The sequence below is a fragment of the Puntigrus tetrazona genome, chromosome 3, assembly GCF_018831695.1.
Source record: "Puntigrus tetrazona isolate hp1 chromosome 3, ASM1883169v1, whole genome shotgun sequence".
Taxonomy (NCBI): Eukaryota; Metazoa; Chordata; class Actinopteri; order Cypriniformes; family Cyprinidae; genus Puntigrus; species Puntigrus tetrazona.
The window spans coordinates 26,477,576-26,500,009 of record NC_056701.1 but is presented as its reverse complement, the minus strand read 5'-3'; the positions used below and the strand labels follow the sequence as shown (position 1 = coordinate 26,500,009).

At 40.2% G+C, this 22,434-nt stretch overlaps 2 protein-coding genes across 2 annotated transcripts in view; one reads left to right on the top strand and one right to left on the bottom strand.

Annotated features, from left to right (window-relative positions):
• The first annotated feature begins 2,037 nt into the window (after positions 1-2,037).
• bri3 (brain protein I3) lies at positions 2,038-6,997 on the top strand. Its single transcript, XM_043235416.1, has 3 exons — positions 2,038-2,521; positions 3,785-3,920; positions 5,938-6,997. The coding sequence occupies exons 1-3, from the start codon at positions 2,386-2,388 to the stop codon at positions 6,068-6,070; spliced, it is 405 nt and encodes a 134-aa protein (XP_043091351.1). The 5' UTR covers positions 2,038-2,385; the 3' UTR covers positions 6,071-6,997.
• A 1,295-nt stretch (positions 6,998-8,292) lies between these two features.
• The window catches only part of LOC122341701 (brain-specific angiogenesis inhibitor 1-associated protein 2-like protein 1), a 34,095-nt gene continuing 19,953 nt past the window's right edge, over positions 8,293-22,434 (bottom strand). Inside the window, exons 7-14 of the mRNA XM_043235252.1 lie at positions 18,833-18,985; positions 18,597-18,752; positions 18,406-18,511; positions 17,456-17,669; positions 14,856-14,915; positions 13,053-13,221; positions 9,936-9,979; positions 8,293-8,976 (exon numbers count right to left, since the gene is read on the bottom strand). Coding sequence (XP_043091187.1) covers positions 8,904-8,976; positions 9,936-9,979; positions 13,053-13,221; positions 14,856-14,915; positions 17,456-17,669; positions 18,406-18,511; positions 18,597-18,752; positions 18,833-18,985 — 975 coding nt within the window. The 3' untranslated portion in view covers positions 8,293-8,903. The remainder of the gene's footprint in view (positions 8,977-9,935; positions 9,980-13,052; positions 13,222-14,855; positions 14,916-17,455; positions 17,670-18,405; positions 18,512-18,596; positions 18,753-18,832; positions 18,986-22,434) is intronic.

The window sequence follows — 22,434 nt, the reverse complement described above, 5'->3', positions numbered from 1 at the left end:
CGCGGAAACGCGGAAATCCGAGCTTCCGATTGGACGGGCCGCGCGAGCGCGTATGTTTTTCCGTCGGGTCGCGCTCTCGTTATGCTCGCGCTTACTCGATCAATTATTCATCCTCCGCGTTCTCAATTATTAAAACTCGAGGGCGATACGCGAGCGCTAACTGTTATGCTTTACCTCTTGTTTCAGACCGGCGCAATGAAGAGACTGCAGATGTATATAAGACGAATTTACAAACGACTGCGTGTTTTTTTTTTTAATCCGCGTTCGGCCTGTATTTAATGTGCGTTGGGTGCGGGATGTGATGCGTAGTATTTTTTTAGGATCACAGAAAACGCCAAGAACAAGAAAAAGAGAAAGGTCCTTTCTTTCTATTTAAGTTATATGTAGATCTCTAAAAAAACACATTTGTCCGTAAAACCAACCCAAACTCAAAGTCCGTATAAATAATGTAACTAAAAGTTATTGATAATGTTATCCATAGTCTTGGCTTGCTTGGTAGTGCAAGGTCAATTTGATCAATACCACGAGTTTTTGTTTTTATTTGGCGGACTATATATTTTCAGGAGACCCGGCTTACTAGTCTCTTTCTCTCCCTTTACTTTCAGCCTTGTTTTAAAAACGAAACACAGTCTTTAATTAAACTGCTATGTTTCCCGAATCCACTATTAAGAACGCGATGCATTTCAGTATAAAAAACAATAAAAGTGTCTGTTCCTTTAAAAACAACAACAACAACAACAACTGTACAACTGATGATAATGTTAGTAAAAAGGTGCATTTTGTATATGTGCATATCGTGTTTACTTGCAGGCCGCTATTTTATTATATTTGTACATATGTGCACATACTGCGCTAGGTACATGTTCCTGCATACATTAAAATCAAACCAGAACAGAAAAAAATGCTCTTAATTTGGAAGCTGCAAAAGTAGTGCAGGTGAAAAAAAATCAATGCCATTCTTGAATTGTGCGATTAAATGTTAAATTCAGAAAGAAAGAGACATTATTAGTTATTGATCTTGGCCATCGGTTTGGATCAAATCTTGAAAAAAGGATCCTGAATTCGGATTAGATCACAAAAGCCAATCTTGGTTTTGATCTGGATTAAATCATGTGTTGCTTTGGATCTAAAAAAAAAAACAGGATAATTCCGATCCCATGCATCAGAAGGCTGGATATCGGGAACAAAATGTAATGAAACTTTAAAAGTGGTCCAAAAATAGACAATTTCAACATGTAAAATATCCCCAAATAGCAGTCGACATCAAACAATTTCAAGCAAATCATTTTGAATCATATACAACAGAAAAAGATAATGCTGCATAGTTCTCTTTCCTGCAGAGCGTCAGCTTCAAAACTGACAAACACACAGAAACCTGTTACATACAATCTCTGATTATGAGATATGGTCTTATTTACAACAGCAGTAAAGGCTGACTGTAACTCTCTCTCAAATATACAAGACTAAAAGTGAACTCCTGAGCCCAGAGGGCATGGATCTGATTGCCGCTCAAAGAGAGAAGGTGTAAAGATCAAATGATTAGCTTTAACTATTAGCCCACGTGTAAATGAATAAGAGCAGTATGTTTAGTTTAGTTCAAACTAGTTTTAAAATATTTTTTTGAATATTTAAACAAGAGTCAAGCAACAAACAATGACATTTTAATACATGTACATGGCATGTCGCAGAAAGGAAAATGCATCTGACTTTTATAAATACAGTACGTTGTGTTTCCATGTCTTATGGAGACTCTCCATAGGTGTTTTTATACCGTATGTGTTGTCCTACACTTCAACCTACCCCTTACAGGAAACTATTGGCAATTTTACATTTTTTAAAAATGTAATCCTGTATGTTTTATGAGCTTGTAGGACCTAAAAATGTTCCCACAAGGTAAAAATGAACTGGTATTCCTATCCTTGTGGGGACATTGGGTCCCCACGACGTGATAAATACCAGGGTGCGCACACACACACACACACACGTAAGTGCGTGTAGCTTTAAGACGTCCCCCACCCCGCCGCGTCCCTCTCGGTCACGTGACCCGAGTCTCGTGACAGTGCGGCGAACAGGAAAAAACGTCGTTCGAGTTTGATAAGAAGTTTTCGTCGTCAACCGCTCCAGGTTTCTCTCAGAAACGAGAGAAATCGCGAAAAGCTCGCTATGGCGCACCTTTAGGGCGGTCGAGCGTCGCGGTAACATTCCCGTCCGTCGCGCAGAGGCTGTAAAGAGCGGGCTGAAGTCGCATGGGGAGAGCGGGGGAACTTTCATCTGATCTTTGTTTTGGTTTTTGTTTGCGTCAGTCCGGCGATCATCCGCGCTAAAGCGGCTCGAGGAGATTCCGCGTCGAGTCTGGTGAAGCGGACAGGACGCCTCAGACCGAGTATGGATACTAAACCTCTTCTCCACGACAGACCCCCGGCGTACAACACCGTCCCCGCCGCGTACGACTACGGCTCGATCCCCGCGGCCGCTGCCCCCGCGGCCGGCTTCCAGCCTCCAGCTCCGCCGCCGTACCAAGGCAAGACATCTAACCTCTTCAAAAACCTTTTTAACCTTAAAGCGTTTCATAACGTGTGTCGTCTCCTTATCATCAGCAGCGTTGCGTTTTAATGTAACTATATCTGTTCAGATTCTGCTTGCTTTTTACTTCCTTTTTTCCTCTTATTGAACATTTGAGGAAGGAACAGGCTTATAAAACCTGCACTAGCTTTGCCATTTCACGAAAAGGAAAAATATCTGATATTTACTCAAGCAACTAATCACGTGGTGTTACAAATCGCTATTAAAGATGTTTTTAAATAGTTGTTTACACACATTTAATAGGCTTTTACACACATTATAATAAAAACGAGCTGCTGACTGTATATATATAGACATTATAATAAAACTAAAATATGGTATAACAGGTTTAATGATAGTTTTTATTAAATATTGCGCTGATTTGAGTCTCATCAGCCATAATAGAAAACACATGTAATAATATATCAAATAAAAAGTAAATATAAAACCCACCACCATCAACACTAATAATAATACATTAGTTATAAGACACGGTGAATTTAATAACTCTCAGTTTACAAATTAAATGATTAATAAATCACAGTGTGTAAATCAGATCAATTCAGGTTGATTCATGAATCAGGATTCATGAAGATCTCAACTGATTTAGTTATGACCAGCCGAAAAAAAAAAAAAAAAAACCCAATCAGATGACTAACTTGTAAAACTAGTTCAAGCAGCTTATGCAACAGGTTTCTGCCAAAAAACAAATTATGTTTTGATATGTGTACTATCATGGCATGTGAATGAGATGTTCATTTATCATTAGGTGGAGGTTTTTATATGTAGTTAATTATTATTATAGACCGTAAATGCGCTGAAAGCAGTCACGTACTGTACACAGTTTGCTTGGGTCGGTTAGATATTAACCGGTTTTACACCCTTGCGCAAAAGAAGTGCACTTTAAGAAAAACTTTTAGAAAAATTGATATTAAATGCATTAAGCTGAATCAGATACTTCAGATGTGCTTTAGTGTGTTAGTCAACACGTCAAAATAAGCGTACTTCCCTAAAGATGATTAAAACGTGGGCCCTCGGGTAAAAATCGAGGGCCCTTTTTAAAAAGCATGCTTACTTAAGTGCACTTCTGATCCGTTAATGATGTTATAGGTTAAAAAAAACACACTTTTAAGATTTGAAGTACACTACTAAGGGCGGATTCACGCCGCATCTGAGCTGATGGAGTGTGGAGTGTTAAACGGACTTGATCTCCGTCCCGCAGGTTTCCCGGCGGCCCCGGCGGGTTTCCCAGCGGCCCCGGCGGCTCCCGCGGCCGTAGCCGCCCAGCCGGCCTACACCAGCACCTACACCATCGTCCAGCCCTCCGTGGTGGTGGTGGGGGGATGCCCGGCCTGCAGGTGAGACAACGCCGCTAGTCAAGCTCTCGGTAGCTGAACGGTGAGGTAAAGAACGCAAGGAAACAGAACTCGGCGGTTTCTGCGTTTCCTGTTCCCCTCTGACCGCGCATCTGCTGCCGACTCATCCCACCTTTCGTCACGTGACGCCACAAAAAACCAAAAAGAGCTGAATTCTTAGCGACTTGTGGAATCTGATTTTTCACGGTGTCCATGTTCCGTTTAAATCCAGAATCACTTCCTGTTTGCTCATGTGACTCCCGAGATGGAGTCATGTCACACATCATGAGAGTCGCTCATGACACGCTGGACTTTGGTTTCTAGCACCGGATCAGTCCAGTTTAGTGAGCGAGACTGCAAAACAAACACCCACTGTGGGCCCCTGGACACTTTTTAGTTTAGATACGGATTAAAAAAAAAACAAGCATTTCCTGGCTGAAGATGCTTGTACCCATGTTTATTCAGTTTTAGTCAAAGCGGAGAGATTTCCGACCATCTAAAATGTCACATTTTGAGAAGTTAATAAAGATATCATACGAGTAATCTATGTGGATTTCATAGAGCGCTTTAGATTTCATTTAAGGCTTCCAAAATAAAAGTCTAGGCACGGTTTACATAATAGACGTTGTGCATATTTATGATACATATTTACACACACATATTTGTTTATACATGTTTATATATATATATATATATATATATATATATATATATATATATATATATATATATATAGATAGATAGATAGATAGATATAGATATATAGATTTACGAATCATAGCAAATACACACATTATGTGGAAAAACAACTATTTTTGGCTGTGATTTAAGCTGATTAAAGATTATCAGATCCGTGTATGCACATTGATCAAAGGCTTTTGGTGAAAGGTTTGGTGGCGCGGACTTTTTAATGGATGACAACATTTGAAAAGTTTGATATTTTGAGTTTTGGGTGAACTGTCCCTTTAACAGGCCACCGCTGACTCTTTAATGACTAGGAAGCACAAGCTATTTTCAGATTTATCTGGAAGAGAAATGGTTCCAGCAGAGAGGTCTCCATGAGAGTTAATTCAGCCGTATTTTTAGCTCGTATTGTTTGGGTCTCTTTCATCAGGGGTGTCGAACGCATTTTAGGACAGGACCCGTGCAGTCTGCGATTTCATAAACATCTGAATCATTTCTGAATCAATCATCAGTTGAATCAATCAGAATCAATCATCAATTGAATCAATCAGAATCAATCATCAATTGAATCAATCAGAATCAATCATCAATTGAATCAATCATCAATTGAATCAATCAGAATCAATCATCAATTGAATCAATCAGAATCAATCATCAATTGAATCAATCATCAATTGAATCAATCAGAATCAATCATCAATTGAATCAATCAGAATCAATCATCAATTGAATCAATCAGAATCAATCATCAGTTGAATCAATCAGAATCAATAATCAGTTGAATCAATCATCAGTTGAATCAATCAGAATCAATCATAAGTTGAATCAATCAATTGAATCAATCAGTTGAATCAATCATCAGTTGAATCAATCAGAATCAATCATAAGTTGAATCAATCAATTGAATCAATCAGAATCAATCATCAATTGAATCAATCAGAATCAATCATCAGTTCAATCAGAATCAATCATCAGTTGAATCAATCAGAATCAATCATAAGTTGAATCAATCAATTGAATCAATCAGAATCAATCATTTCACAATATTACCGCTATTGCTGTATTTTCAGTCAGGAGCGAAAAACAAGTGCACTTCTATAGCGTACTTAAATCGCTCTATTTTCACTCACTAATTTTACTTGATAGCACTTTTTAAGTGACTCAAGCGACTGAATACTTTATTAAATACTAAGATAGCATGTGCGCATATCCAAGGCGTCTCAAAATGGCGCAGCTTATCTTAAGAGTTACTTTTGGTACATCGAGTACAAAGCTAGTGCACACTTCCAAGGGTTGTTCCAGAGGTAAAGTCTGACTGAATGTGTTGTGTGTTCAGGGTGGGCGTGCTGGAGGACGACTTCACCTGCCTGGGAATCCTGTGCGCCATCTTCTTCTTTCCTCTGGGAATACTCTTCTGCCTGGCCCTGCGTCAGAGGAGGTGTCCGAACTGCGGAGCCACTTTCGGCTAAAGAGGGACCAAAACCCCGTCCACACACCTTTTTTTTTTTGTAATTTTTAAATCAGTTTTAAAAGCATCAGCACAGTTTTATTCCTAATCAGCCGCACACAGATGCCAAACGTCGCTCGCGCATCCTAATAGTAACCAGCCACGAGCTCTTCGATGACGACAAGGTGCACGCGACGGGACGGCCATGTTTTTTTTTTTTTTTTTTTTTAGTATTTACTCGCCTCGCAAGCACCGTTTGCTCTCTTATTGTTTTTCTTTGTGTAAAATGGTAAAGCCAGTCTCCGGTCACCCGATCACTAGTGCCTTTATGATGGCAGAGAAACCAGAAAGCGACCCGAGGGGTAAAACAAGCGCCGACTCGCTTTGAGTGACGTCGCGCGCCAGCAGCGTTTGACGCGCCTCCCTCGCGCGCTTTCTCTTCAGCGTCGCTCGTTACTTTTTTGCCGACTGTAATACGCTTAGTTTAGATCCTCCGTGTTCATTTTTTTTTTGCGTAGACCTCGCTCTCATTATTTCGGGGTCCGTGTTTTCTTTGCAGGCGCCCGAAGGCGTCTCGGGGACCTCAGCCATCTCCGGGTTCAACTAAAACCCGCAATAACCGAGGGACGACGCGACGTGTCCCCCGAGAGCGTGTAGTGAGCGTTTGACCATCGCTTCTCTTCAGTGACCGACAATCAGTCTTTCTTCTTCACACCCCACACGCTGTCATGATCATGGTTAGGACTTTTCTACATTCAGAGAGATTGTAAATAAATTCTACAAGCGTTGCGTTTCGTGTCGGTTGCTTTTATCGGAACTTCCTCATCGGTGAAAACCTATCTATGGCAAATTTATTTTCCTTTTTCACTTGGAATAAAAGTGACGGTAGACATTTATAACGTTACAGAAGATTTCTATTTCAAATAAACGCTGTTCTTCATTCTTTTTACTGAACGTGTTTGTAATCATTCCGATAGATTTTGCAATCATAACAAACTAGTTCATAAACAACTAACTGGTTAAAAAATAATTTAAGCGTATATTTTTTGTATACATTTTAGCTGGTGGAATTTTGTAAACTTTAAAATCAGTGCTTATAATTTTTTTTTCTTTCATTTAAGAGAAATATTTTTGTACACAGGGTTTTCAGAAGCGTTCCTGGAGCCTCCACACCAATGTCTTGCTTAAAAGTTCTCATAAATTAATATGCGCTAACCCCAGGACATATTAATTATTTTTTTCATCAGAACAGATTTGGAGAAATTGGCATCGCACCAGTGGATCCTCTGCAGTGAATGGGTGCCGGGAGAAAGCTATATTATGGATAGAGAACTTGAATTTTAGCTAGAAGAAAAGGTTTGGAGTCTTCATGGGTTTGTTTTTTATATATATTTATATATACAAACAGACAGCGTTTCATTTCATGGATGTTTTTATCAGCCGTTTGAACTCATTCATTCTGACGGCACCCATTCACTGGAGTTTCACCTCACTGGTGAAGAAATTTCTCTCCAAGTCAGTTTCCACGAATAAGCACTCCTATAAAGCTTGGAGAGAGAGAATATTTTCAATTTTCAGTTTCTTCAGGCACAATAGAAAACTAGGCCCCATCATTTTCAAGATGCAGAAAAGAGTCATGAAAATATAATTTACACAGAGCTTATTTTAAAGGAATACATCTAAAATAGTTCACAATGTGATATGGACTAATATCTGAATGTTAAACCACAAAATTCTGATTGATTTCAAAAAAAAAAAAAAAAAAACAGTTTAGAGATGTTTTTGATTTTAAATCCATAAAATTAATGAAAAAAACAAAAAACACTGATTTATTAAAATTATATATATATATATATATATATATATATATATATATATATATATATATATATATATATACATATATATATATATATATACACATATACATATATATATATATATATATATATATATATATATACACATATATATATATATATATATATATATATATATATATATATATACATATATATATATATATATACATGAAAATTTAAAATGGAAAAAATAGAAGAAAAAATAAAATAAAATTCCATATATAATGATTCAGTTTATATCATGAATGTCCCAGGTGCATATTTAGAAAACGATTTGCATAAAAACATTACGAATGAGTAAGAACAATATTTCTATCAAAACCATTCATTCATTCTTCTGGAGTTGCAACGTCGCTCTAATATTGTGACGAAAGCACACGTGTAGAAACAAAATATTTTTATTTTCATACAGCAGTGATCTACAAGATCTCAGTCCAACATCAACAGAAAAGTGCATCGATACAATCAGAGCCAAGTGAATAGTCTCCCCCCAGCGGAAGATAAAGAAATCCCCATCCACTGAGCGACGACGGATCGGTATCATTCAGTGTTAAGACTACGCTGATAAAAGCAAAGCTGATCTAAAAGAAGGAAACGGAGCTAAAAGCGCTTCTGCAGATGACGGTGTTGCCAGCTGAGCGAGTTAGCCAGCTAACTCTGGTAAACATCTTGACTAGTTACCAGCTCGAGGGTCAGCAGTGTTTGGGTTCACGTCACTATCATCAGGACTTTTCCTTGCTTGAGCAGGTTCCCATCTAGTGTGTCTTCTCTCATGTATTTACAGAATGATACTCAAAAGTGAAGCATCTGATTACAGCTAAATGCATAAACGATGATTTCTCTCTCTCTCTCTCTCTCTATATATATATATATATATACATAGAGAGAGAGAGAGGTTTAAAGGGGACTTACATAAATAGTGGTTGAACGGTGTGTGTGTGTGTGTGTGTGTGTGTGTGTGTGTGTGTGTGCGGCGGGTCTCCGCGGGGTCGATCAGATGATGGGTGCTGATCTGTCATTGGTGACTGTGGGCCGAAGTTTGACGGTAGCGAATGGATTTCCTCCCCTACAGAGACAACACACGGTTACTCAGCTGCTTGGAAGGACAATGTCTAGATTAGCACTTGCGCCGCTCGGCCAGACGTATCAGAAAACAACAAGAAATCTGTACGAAACGATAGTTTCACCCGGTGAAGAACTCAATATAGATTGTTGGTCAGCTCACTATATTAGAAATAAGTGAACCTCTTATTCTTCTATGGTTTATTTTGACAGGATAAGTTACGCCTCGGACTTAAATTGCTATTTTTCTGACGCTAAAATTAAATTTGCCAAGAGATGACAGACAAGATGCTGTATATATATATATATATATATATATATATAGATAAAATAATACATATAAATCCTGAAAAAGTTACTTTTTTTGGAACCTGTAATAATTGCTCAGTTTTCTTTGATGAATAAAGAGTTCAAAAGAATAGTCCTTCATTAAAATGGAAATGGTTTTACTATCACTTCTGATCAATCATTTATTTTTCTTCTTTTGAACAGTAGTGTATTTTGCTACAAGTTTTTCTTTTTTTGAACGCTGTTCTTTTTATCGTTTCATCCATAAAATAAATACCGCAGGTTCTGAAAATATCCAAACAAACGCTGGATTGATGCTGAAACGTCACACTTTGAGCTGCCTTCGAACGATCGGTCGTATCCAAAATACAACTTTTACATTCGTACATAATAAAAGCTATATAAATGTACATAATGCATGCATGTTCATTGTGTATATTTACTATATATACACATACAGAATATTTAAAAATATTTACATGTACAAATTCTTATTTAATTTTATATAAATGTTTAATATAAAAACGAGATTTTCTCCATGCAGATGTATTTATACACACACACACACACACACACACACACACACACACACACATAGGACGTATAGTTACATATCTGATTTAGCTAGTGAAGCATGAAGCTCTGAAGACGACAAGCATGGATATTAATACTCACCCCAGGATAGGATGCTTTGGCAGGCCGTTTGACTGAGGCAGCGCCTGCAGGAGACAAAGAGCAGGACACGTCACGCATCTCCGAAATACTCGCACGGTACCCTAAAAGCAGCGAGCGATGCTCTCCCTCGTCGTTACTCCAGTGTTTTAGTGTCTCTTCATGAATAAACCATCATCACAAACTCTTCTAAACCGGTTGTTATAAACCCACCCCCCTTAAAATAAATAAATACATTTCTTTAAGACCTCTCACTACAGGGGAGCTAAACAAACGAGCATTAAATGATAAAGATAAAGATGGATGGATGCGTTCTAGATGTTGTCTTTACAAACAGACCAACATGCTAAAATGCTCACTAACAGTAACTGGACTATGTGTGTATAATCCTAACTGAGCACTGAGCTGGTCTCCTCACTAGAGGGCAGCTGTGTCCCGCACTAAACGCCTCTTGATTCAGTTAGTGGGCATCTGGCATCGTAATAACCCACTGCCGTCATCCAGCTGTGCATCTTCACTCCTGGACGCCAGCGAGATCTCTAAAACATGACCGCGTGTATCGTATCTATCTGGTCAGACGTGCCATTTCGTGTGGCCCGAGAGCCAAAGCTTTATTAGCCAAACCCAAACCTCAATCTCGTCCATCACGTATAACCTCCACGGAGACGTTTCTAATGTCACCGTCTGCATTCCTTCGAGATTCACATCTGCTGTCAGTCTTGTATCAGATTCTTCCCTTTTCGTTTTTCTCTCTCAAGCGAAGCGAAAAACTAGGCAGGGAGCATTTTTCGCACAACGCCTTCACCTTTGAGCATCCAAGACCCGCGCTCCCCGCTAAAACACACACACACACACACACACACACACACACACACACACACACACACACACACACACACACACACACACACACACACACACACACACACACACACACACACACACACACACACACACACACAGCCTCCGCCTCTCTCACTCATGACAATCTCCTTTCCAGCTCCTTCGACATCTTCTCATTCCCCCTGGCTTTCCGGGGCGGAGAGACGAGCTTGGCTTGAGTAATTGCGTGGCACGGGTTCCTCAGTCGCCACAGAGATGAGCCAGCCCTCGGCGGGGAGGACAGGTGCCCAACGACAGGGCTTCACACCTACAGATCTGGCTCCTGTACTTCTATTGTGTGCGTGACATCAGGGGGGTGAGCTTTGGCTTCCGGCGGGGCCAATGAATGGGTGGATTTGCCAGCAGGTTTCAGGTTGAAGTCCGTGTGGAATTCCATCGGAAAGGTCGAGCCGTGGCCCGGATGTGCGCGCTTGTGTGTGTGTGTGTGTGTGTGTGTGTGTGTGGCGGGGGCCCGGTGATGAATATTTCACGGCGTCCAGAGAGACGAGTGTCCCGTTTCACAGCCTGGCCATCGACACCCGCAGCCCGCAAACATCACAAATCAAGGCTCCCTCCGAACAAATAGCTTTACATCGCTGCCGGCCAGCCAGTTCTGGGAATAAGCAAACTCCCTTCATTTGCGTGCGTGCGTCTCTGTCCGCACGCGTTTGCATGCATGCAAATACAACCGGCCCACGGCGTTTCCGGATATATTGCTATCGAGTAAATACCAAGCCATCTAACGTCTCATTTTCAACATTCTCGTACGAGTGGTTCATTCCGCCTCTCGTGAGACGAAGAGCGCGGTAAGTGTTGACGGCAGCCAGCGGTCGAAGTGGGTACTGCAGGACACAGTCTAAATATCGGATTGTTAAACGCCATCTGCCATATCCGTCACACAAGCTTACAATTATTTGTCGTGCCATAAATGTAACAAAAAAAAATTTCTAACAAAAGTTAACAATGAGGATACTTTATTTCTGCTTCGGTTTACAGAGTGATCTGGATTTGTTAAAACAGCACAGAGCGATTACATGTATTTTTTCACCTGTGCAAATGCAACGTTTGTAACTCAAGTAATATTTTTACGGTTATAACTGTCCCTTTGATGCAGCCCTTAGTGAAAAGGAGTCGGACAACCCTGCTTAAAGCCTTCAGACGTTTATATGACAGAAAACACTCTTAATAAATAATGAAATGATCCCCTTGCTATTTCTTCCCGACACATTCATAGCTTTTACTGTGAAGTATGGAAGAGGTAACAGCACATCGTTTAGGAAATCATGCACAAACAGCATTTTTTAACGCCGAGTCAGTCACATATCACGGGTCTCTCGGTGTGCATCTATCATCAGTTTAACCACAAAATGCGTGCAGTCCTTTTAAATCACGCCGTTTTGTGCGTCTCACGTTTTCAAGCATTAATACTTCAAACGTTTCATAACGTGAAGCTGGCTGCGCTCATGTCGAATAATATTTTTGCAGCAAGTAAATTTTTTTTAAATTTATTTATAACTTTAATTATTGATGTATATATTACATAAGAATGTAGTAACGTCTGCGTGGTTATGTAATGTATACATTTGGGAGATGAATTTCAAGCAAGAATATGGGAATGACATTACTCCTGCCGTTTTAACTCCCACTCCTGTTACAATTTATAATACGATCTGGAACCGAATCTCCCGACGTTGACTATAAAGTGCACTTTTTTTTTTCGTTTTTATTTTTGCCCAAAAAGCAAACATGCTGAAATAAGCCGTGAGATGTGGTGGGCTTGAAAGGGTAGCTTTTGTTTATTTTGTGCCGTCACCGAGGCGACGCTCTTCTGAGAGAGCAGTTTGGATTTAGCATTGCTCCACCGGCAATCCTCTTTAAAGTGATCCTGATCCTCTGATCCACTCAGACGCGAGGACTGCACGTCATGACACGGCCTAGACACCCTGACACCGACACGCATGCGCACCTACACCTGAGAGGACTTCACGCGGGCTTCTGTCGCTCCTAAACCAAATCGGACTTTTCCTGACGGCGGCGCCAACGGAAAACCTACCACTAGCTGTGGTATCGATAGTCTATTTGCACCTATACGGTTCAATGTAAGCAAACGGGCCTAACTTATGGCTTGTAAAGTATATATAATATGAGCTTTAGGAACCCGGCACGAAGAAAAGGCAAAGCAAGCAGCGTCCATGTAGGATATAGTGGTAGTTGACTGGGAAGATGAAGGAGACTGACCGGGTTATCGTATGTGGAGGTGTACGTCTGCATCAGGCTCTTGGTGGAGTTTCTCCTGACGGGTGAGTCGTTGTAGTCGGCGGGAGGCAGAACCATCATGTCGTCCTCCGAGTCCTTCTGCATGAGGTTGGCCACGCTCTTACTGCGCATCGGAGGATTTCCAGCAATACTGCAACGCAACCGCAGCAAAAGAAACCTTTATATGGACCGCGTTTTAGCACGCTTACTAATTTAATCATGTGACACATTTGTCTTATGTTTTTAGTTAGCTTGTGTTTAACAATAACAATTCCCACTTTGTCTGATTTTTCCAAACTCTGCTTACAAAAAGAGAAAAGGAAATACATTAATTTCATGCTTAAAATATGAAAAAAGTTTCCTAAAAAAAATATCAAAATAAAGCGATGACATAGAAGGAAAATATTAGGTTCCCCAAACAACCTTTCAGTGAACAGTTCCTACCATTTTGGGGAACTTTACAAAAATCTTGAGAACTATAAATAACAGGGGTTTTTTTTTTTTTGCATTTAATAGATTTCATGGTCATTCAAGGTTCTTCCTTTAACCACTGATGCCAATAAAGAACCTTTAATTTTAAGATTGCAGTTAAAATCTATTAACACTGACATAACGCTTGAGATGTACTGCTATAAAAATAATAATTCTAATTTATTTGGACTACTGCTTGAGCACAATGCACATTTCTTAATATTAAGTCTAAAATGTGTTATTGAAAGTCTATCGACAATGATGTGTGAGTAAAATCAAACATCTTAAAATGCAAGATATTATATCGTAGCATACTTGCAATAGTTCCGAGTGATATAGTCTAGAGTTTTTCGTGACTTGTCCATTTCATTTCCATCCAGATCTGTAAACTTCGTGTGGTGCTAGCACACCATGTTAAGATAGCATGCATAATCAGCAAACTGCCTTTGGTGCTCTCACCGTTCGCTGCAACAAAAGGCTTTTTGATCAGGCATTACAGGAACCCCTCGGGGTCCAAGAGGATAGGATTTCGTTTGACATCAGAAAGCATTAAGTCATGCGCTCTTCAAGCAAACATTGGCGGAGGTAGGTGCATGATCTGACCTCACACGTTTGAATAGCACCAGTGGGAAAGAGCACAAGGGATTAGAAGTCTCACGAAGCATGTCTGGGTCAGTCTGGGTACGGCCTGTTTCTACCGTTTCTCTCTGCAGCTCTCAATATACATTGGTTAATCGATCATCCATTAAAGCCGAAGTCTGTATTAGCTTGATATCTTCTAATAGCAGTAAGAAACTAGCAGTCATTAGAGTATTAGCTTAATATCTGTATTACTTCAAGAAACTTTGCAAATATTATTCCGCCAACCCTAAACCTACCTTAACCGTCTACTCTGACAGTTAGCAGACATGCTAATTAACGAGAACTAGTTGGCACGTAGTTACAAAGTTACATATAGAAGTGTACTTTCAAACACGCACTACGTTGACTCGACCAATGGCGTGAGTTTGGGGGCGGAACTAACCGTTTGTCCAGCCAATAGCAGTTGCAGGGTGTGTTCAGGAAACCAGTATGAAAGCATTTGCTTTCTGGCGATATTAAATGAAACGCCGACAAACTTTTTTGACCCATGCGATACACAAACCCCCTTCTAATATGTAAAAATGGGTCTTTGCGATAGTATGCGATAGTCTTAAAATAGGGCTTGACTGCTGTGAAGCTTGTGTTTCCTTCTCTTCAGAGGCCCAGCGATCGGTATCAGGGCTAATCAGGACAACAAAGAACCGTGTTAGTGTGTGTGTGGTATCTGATTACCTGTTATTTACCGCTAGCTCTGTGTATGCGCGACAGTAAGATGATGGAAACCAGCCCCGCCTGTAAAAACACACACAGACAGACAACACAGTCAGTCGGATGAAAAAAAGGAGGAGGAAAAAAAAAGTGGATGCTTTTATCTAGCGCTGGATAAATGGCTCTTATAATGTCTGCTCGGTGTTTGCTGAACACAGTCTGGGATTGCGGGACATAAAACACTGAGAGAAGCATTCTGAAAGCCATCTGAACGGAGTTGCATTGCGTTCTCAGAAAGGAAATCCAAGCAGAGGGCCGTCATCTGAACGTGCGGCGGTGTGAGGTGACGGTGACATCAAATGGCCTGTCATTACTTCAAGCACAATGGCAGTGTTTGCCTTGGTGTGGCCGTTTTTCTCAGGACTTTGTGTTCTTGTAAGCCAAGGGAATGTAAATAGTGATGGGAAACTCAGTTTCTACAGCCGCCTCCGCCCCTGAAAGCTACGGGGAAAGACAAATAACATCTTGCATGGAGTTTTGTGTAGACGCTGAATGTGATATATCAACTTTTAATTTAAGGGGAACGATCTTCATATAAACCCGTTACAATAAATGCCATATTTAGTTTTAGTTTTATATTCCAGTAAACATTCATCTCGAGTGAATTTTGCATATTTAATACGATATATCAGACTGTGACGAACCTTCATTTTAGGAAGCAGAGACCAGTCAGGTGAATGACTAAACGTCTGAACAACTTCCTCAACTCTTTATATTTAGGCTCCTTCAAGCGTGTTTCTTACTCACGTACGAGACACTAAACGCCACTCTTCGTCTGTCAGCGATCGCTGGAAGGTTGAAGTTGGTAAGTCCACTGCAAAAGCAGTGCATCAATGGCTGTAGGGGCTGAGGCTTTTGAGTTTTGTGACTCTTCACATGTATTCACGTTCCAGTACCCTCCGAGAGGACGACCGTGTTGCGGTCTTTCTCTTCTAGGACAGCAGAGCAAACTTTTTTCATATTGCTTTCGATGTAGACACTGCAAATCTCCAGGCAAATCCCTTCACTTCTGTCCTCGTGTTCGTCATCCACATGAAGAAATGCTAATATTGGTCTTTCTGTGCTTGGGTGTGCTTTTCGGTGCGCTTTAAATCAACAGAGCGGAGGAGCTACGGTACAGCGACGGCGATCCGTAGACGCAGGCTGGAAAGTTTCACCGCTGATTTTAAGCTCATTTCCTGCTTGGCATTCAAGAACACGAGGAGGACGTTTTAATTGACCTCGCAAATGTATTATTAATACCAACCGTCAATCAGGCCGAAGTTTTCTTTAAATAGAAGCACTCAGTCTGTCTGAACAGGTCGTCGTAGTGTTTTAAAAGGCCTTGTTTAGCAAATGGTGCTTGCGTGTAATTTGGCACATATTAACGGGTTGCTAGGTGACAAGTCTGACTTCATGTATCGTTCCCTATAGGGTTCAGACAAGTCTGATGTTGTTTTTAAAACAGAACACCACCAACACACGTAAACGACCGAGTGAGTCAAACTACAGATTACCCAAAGAAAAAAAGAAAAAAGCGAAGGGTGAGAAAATGACGCAACGTTCATTTCTGGGTGAATTATTCTTTTAAAGATAAATCGAAAGATTATAATAACACGCCAAGTTCCCCAGTTCTAAAAAACTTCTTAGGGCTGCGTGATTTCTTTAATGTGGAAAAAGCGAACGGGAACGAATGTAATATTTAGAGCTGCCCCGAGAATCACTTCACGATGATTTTATCCTTTATTTTGAGAAAAAAAAAATCGTCATATCTTATAAACAGAAACTTAACAGTCTTCACAGCAACTTAAGTTTTAACTCGAAGAAACTGTGACAGAAATAAATTAAATGTTATGATAGTACTATTGCTACTAATAAAACAAATTTATAAATAAAAAAAAATATTTTAAAAATGCACAACATGATTTCTGAACACAGTTTTTGAAAGAGAGAGAAAAAAATAATAATTTCACTACTTGTCTTCATCTTGAAAGTTTATGAGCTCTACTTCAACTTGACTTGACTTCTGTGGCAGTGACGACTCTGACTGCATTCAGAACGCACCCTGTCTGTTTCGCCATCTGGTAGCGTTCTCTGAAACCAACAACATCAGTTTTTGGCAGGAGCGCTGGCGTGTTCAGACCGATTTCTCTGCCATAACTGTGTTATTCTGATTACGTCTCTTCCACCTGCTGAAAGTCCTCAGGTCCTTGGGGGGATTGTGTTCTGCATCTCAGATAAGCTGCAGCCCCGTCTGCTCTCTCTCGAATCGGAGCTTCATGTGGCTTTGACTGACACCACAATGAACTGGGTTTTCTTCATCACAGCTGGTTTGCAGACCGGCACCAGCAGCTGTGCACACATAATGTCTCTCCACATCCTGAGTCACTTTGGTGCATCTGAGATGGACTGACTCGCCACCAGCCTTAAAAATACCCTGGCCTGTTTTAATTGCATTTTTGGTTGTAAAGCAAAACCGTTATTGCTAGTGTCACCATCAACTGTAAGCTACAGACATGTCTACACGAACCGGCTCTAGTGTGGAAAGCTCATATAAACGAGACACGCTGATAAGCTCCACTCACTGTTTGTTTTTCTGCAGCTCTCCGTAAAGCCAGCCGTCCCTCTCGTCAGGAATCAGCAGTGAGATAATGTCTCCTTCTTCAAAACTCAGCAGCGTGTTGTTGTTTCCAGACTTGTGGGGGAAAATGGTACGCACTTTGGGTCTTTTGTCTATGTGATTGAGGCCAGTGGCCATCGACACAGACCTGGACAATCCGTTGTCCTCGTTGTTGTAGTCTGGAGGTGAAAAAGACAGATGACATGTCTCCCAAGGTCCTCAAAGCTTCACTTGTAATGATAAACATATGACTCACTGATCTAATTCACTTTTTTGGGGTTTTGTTTTTTAACACTTAATTTTCAAAAGTAAAACAGGATATTTTACCCCAAAAAAAAAAAAATCAAGAACAGAAACTAATAACACCAATAAGTTAACAAAACTGTTTATAATAAAACGATAATAAACATTTAAAAAAATGATAAAATTAAAAAGCTAATTACAAAATAAAAAAATATATATAAATAATAATAAGATAAAAAAATCAAATAGAATTACTAAAACAAAACTGTAACAAAAAAAAAATCTAAAAATAAAAGCTAACTACATTTAAGAAGTATTACAATAATGTACAAATAACAAAATAATTTAAATAATAAATTATTCTATAATTTATATTATAATCTCTTATTAAACATTTCTACAGTATATTATCTATTAAAGCTATAATTGCTGATATCTAAGTTAACTGGTATTAAAATTACATAAACTATGACATTAACGAAATTACATTAAAAGAGTCGCAGTTCCTTTGTCACCTACAAAAATGAGTTTATAGCCATAGCCAACAATGATAGTTATGCACAATAAATCAGGATTGTGTTTTAGGAAAGCAAAAACTGCAAATCTGAACCTTTAGATTACAAGGCGAGACTGGAAGGATAACTCCACACAATAGCCTATAAGAGATCCTACCAGTGTCTCTCTCCTCTCTCCTGGAGGACTCTTGACTGAACATGTTGGCCAGGGGACTCGTCTGAGGCGGCGCTGGGGGTGCTGGAATCATAGCGTCCGAGTTGGCCTGCACAGGTACAGAAAAACACAGGTGAGGGTTCGTGAACACCACAGGACTCGTGGTGTGGTGCAGGAGCTGGCGTCCTCCTCACTCTGTTGTGGCGCTGGAGGGCTGGAGACGCCTGCGGAGTGTTGGACACCGGAGTGCGCAGACCTTCAATCATGGACATCACACTATCGGGGACATTGGTAGCGTCGCCGCATTTGTCCTGCCAGGTGGACAGGTTCTCCGTCAGAAGTTCTCGAGCCTTCAAAAACACAAGAAAGTGTTAGGACGCCGGAGTGAAACTGCATCTAGAGAGCGTCTGCTCTCAGTGAACTAACAAACCTTGTCGTGGAAATTAGAGATCTGGAAGGAGAAGGAGCAGTGCTTGTCCACCAGGAAGCAGAAGCGCCTCTTCTCCTCCAGCAGAGCCTCCCGGCAGCCGTCAGCGATGAACTTCTGCATGTCCATCTGACGGTGAGTGAGAGTCTCCAGACACTGAAGAGAAAAGAGGGGCTCTTATCAGCTGTCTGATAAGCAGCGTGTTCAAACACTCGTTCGCTGTGAACTTCTGAAAGTATTATAAAGGAACAAAGTGACCCATCAGACTGAATGTCAGGTGTTGTGAAGGAAGCAAAGGAGCTGCATTTAGATATGTGCAGATAGTTTAGGGCATTATGACCGATTGTAGACGAATTGTTTCATGACTTCAAATAATCTGGACATGCTTTTTGAACATTTTAAAACAGAGGCTCCAAAATAAACGTAATCAAAAACATTTAAAATGGAAAAAACACAATGCGATAAGAAAGAAATAGAAATGGGGTTGGCCTTCATACTCTTCATAAGGAATGATAATGGTTAGAAGATCACAGTCCAGTCTCGGCTATCAGCTTTTATAATTATGACGTCAATGCGGATTTGCCAAGGCAAAGGTTGAAATGTAAGCTGTGAAGTCCACAAGTTTGAATGTGCTCAAGTATGACTGGGATTTGAGAACTACTGCTGGTTGACAGTGAACAGTGACTTGACTTCGGGTCCGGTCCTCACTCTGTGGTTTCATTAGGCCGCACATGTTAAGTGTGTGGCCTGTGGAGGCGGTTGCATGCAGGTGCATTCACACGGACACACCCTCACGACGACATAATGCAGATGATGTAAGACAGCATTCATTTCACAATGGCTTTCATCAGATCTGATGAATGAAAGCCAAAGAATGCAGCACATCCCGGGAAGAGAGTCAATTTGGCTTTTGGTGTTACTGGTCAAAATGGTTTTGCTTTCGCTCAACTTTGAGCTTTCGGTCTTGTTTTGTCTGCACATTTCTTTTCGTAATCACTCCATCTACATACAGTAGACTGGTGAAACAGGATACTGAAGTGTGATTCAACACTGCTACTTTTTGAAAGTATCGTTTGGGCATCTTACGTAAAGCCTCTCCCAGTATGCTAAAGATATCTGGATCAAAGGTCAAAATTACAAAAGGAATTTATTAGGTGAATACTTTTATGATTCGTTCCACGGATCAAAACGCATAATGAACATTTAGTTGGAGACTGCACCTAGTTACATTAAAATATTGAATAAAATATGCAAATGAAGGTTCTTAAATATATACACATTTGTATTTTAAATCAGGCGGTAAGTGTTGTGTTCTCCATTTATTACATAAAAAATTCTCTTCTAAAATGAAACAAAAATAAAAACAATCAAAAAAACCTGTCATTTTGTGAAATATTTATTATTAGAATTTAAAACAAAGTTTTCTGTCGTGATGTATTGCAAAATGCAATTTATTCCTGTGATCAAAACTGTATTTTCAGCATCATTACTACAGTCTTCAGTGTCGCATGACCTTTCAGAAATCATTTTAATATGCCGATTGAAACATTTTAAACATCATCAATGTTGAAAACAGGTTTATTTAGATTGTTGTGGAAACATTTATTTGATCTTTTGTAACATTAGAAATGTCTATACTGTCATTTTTGAACAAATGTTACAAAAAACTGATTTCTACACATTAAATTTCTTCAAGAAAATGTAAAACTGTATATAAAGCCAGATGCAGGGTAATTGGCTTGTTCTGCCTGCAGGAACTAGGAATGATTTTAGTTCCAGTAACTTCTTTGGAGGAACTAAATTAGCTTCTTCGGAGTAGGGTATAAAATAGTTTCAGAAACTATCGGTGACGTAGGTTTAAGCTGATTGGCTAGACGCATACGAAAACACCCTCTCCCATCATGATTTAAAACGCTGTGTAAACATTGTCTAGGTTTATTTCTCTTATAAAAGGCATTTACGTGTTCACAGTCGGGACTCTGGATGAAAATCTGGTGTAGAACTATAGTAGTAACACTATAGAAGCAACCCTCTGAAATCTGGGATTTTTCTGTCCTCATGTCTGTGGTCTCTCGCATGGAAATCTTATAAGATTAAAAAAAAAAAAAATCTTTTAGTGTATACCCAGCCTTAGTTGATGTTTGATTAGAGCTGGAGCTGAACTTTGCAGGATTGGCCACCTTTGGCCTAGATCCTGCCAATAACAGGTGACTCCGTATACAGAGTCCCTGACCTCAAGGTACACACAACCTATTGGGAAACATAATATTACATTTAGTATATAGGCAAGAAGTCAACTCTAGGATTTCTAAAAACACTAGACCAGAACTAAAGTAGTACGGTGTGGCGATTACACAAATCAAATGTTCATGAAGTCCATTTGCGGATGTTTTTTTTTGAAAGTTTAGCACACCAAGTATAGTAGAAAATCAAAACCATCATTTATGTCTATAACTCCCCTTCAGATTTCATCAGGTGACTCGAGGTCAAAACGATCAAATAAAAACGGTAAACATCAGGTTGGGGATCGTAATCTGCTCGCCACACCTGGCACAACACTTCCTGTCTGCTGTAAACCCCTGGATCAATTGTTAATGAAGAGGAAGGGCCAGCCTGTTATTCTTTTGTTTTCCGAGAACAGGTACTGCTATAAATGGCAAATGAAAACAATCAAGGTTGGTGGTGCAGGAAGAGGCAGGGTGACGCTCGCCCAGGGGCAACCCCTCGTCATTATGGGGACGGAAAGACCCAAGCTCCTTGTGACCGATTTGAATCCATTTCCTCTTTTGTGTGCCAGTGTATTCCAGTCAGGCAGAATCATGTGCGTTTAAACAATCAATTCTCTCTCGCTCTCTCTTTTTGGCTTAATAGGTCTAACGTAAGGGCTTTAAATCTAACGAGAGAAACGCGTCTGCTCTGTGCCTCTTTCAGCGGATGTAACCGGCTGAATTATACAGTGCCTCCTAAACGCATACTAGTTGATTTTGAAAAGATGCAGTTGTGCGAGCGTGTGTGAAGAAGTAGGCAGATTAAAAACAAAACAGGCACACGTCGAGGAGCTTTCTCTGACATGCATTGTCTTGCTGGCACGCAGACACACGGTCTGGTCAGCGGAGATAACAGCTGCATTTTCTGTAACATTGCAGATGAACACACACGGAGTTAAAAGCACCAGACTTGTCTGTCCAAGCGAACGCGTCCCAGAAAGCCGTGATGGAACCACGGGAGATGGACAGGGGCGTAAGAGCGCTATTTGTCCTGTTTATCACCGCAGACCCATGATAAAGTCTGTTGCTATGGACACCTTCATTCTCCTCCTGTGGAGAAAGGTAAAAGAAAAGCGCATGGAGGAGAAGAGATGAAAAATACTCCATTCCTGCCTAAACGGGAAAACCTCGAAAAGACAGATGCAAGCGGGACGCACCATAGATCTGTGCACCATGCTGTCTTCAAGACCATCATAACCTCATCGGTGAATGATTTTGAGTTTCTTATGCTCATCAAAGCTGCGTTTATTTGTTTCGAAATACAGAAAAGACACATAGAAACTACAAGAATATATACTAGAAGCATTGAATTTACCAAAAGTTATAAGACTATATTTC

Coding starts and splice junctions, on each gene's coding strand:
- bri3 (XM_043235416.1), top strand. CDS start 2,386: ATGGATACTAAACCTCTTCTCCACGACAGACCCCCGGCGTACAACACC. Junction 2,522..3,784: donor AGCTCCGCCGCCGTACCAAG/GCAAGACATCTA, acceptor TCCGTCCCGCAG/GTTTCCCGGCGGCCCCGGCG. Junction 3,921..5,937: donor GGGGGATGCCCGGCCTGCAG/GTGAGACAACGC, acceptor TTGTGTGTTCAG/GGTGGGCGTGCTGGAGGACG.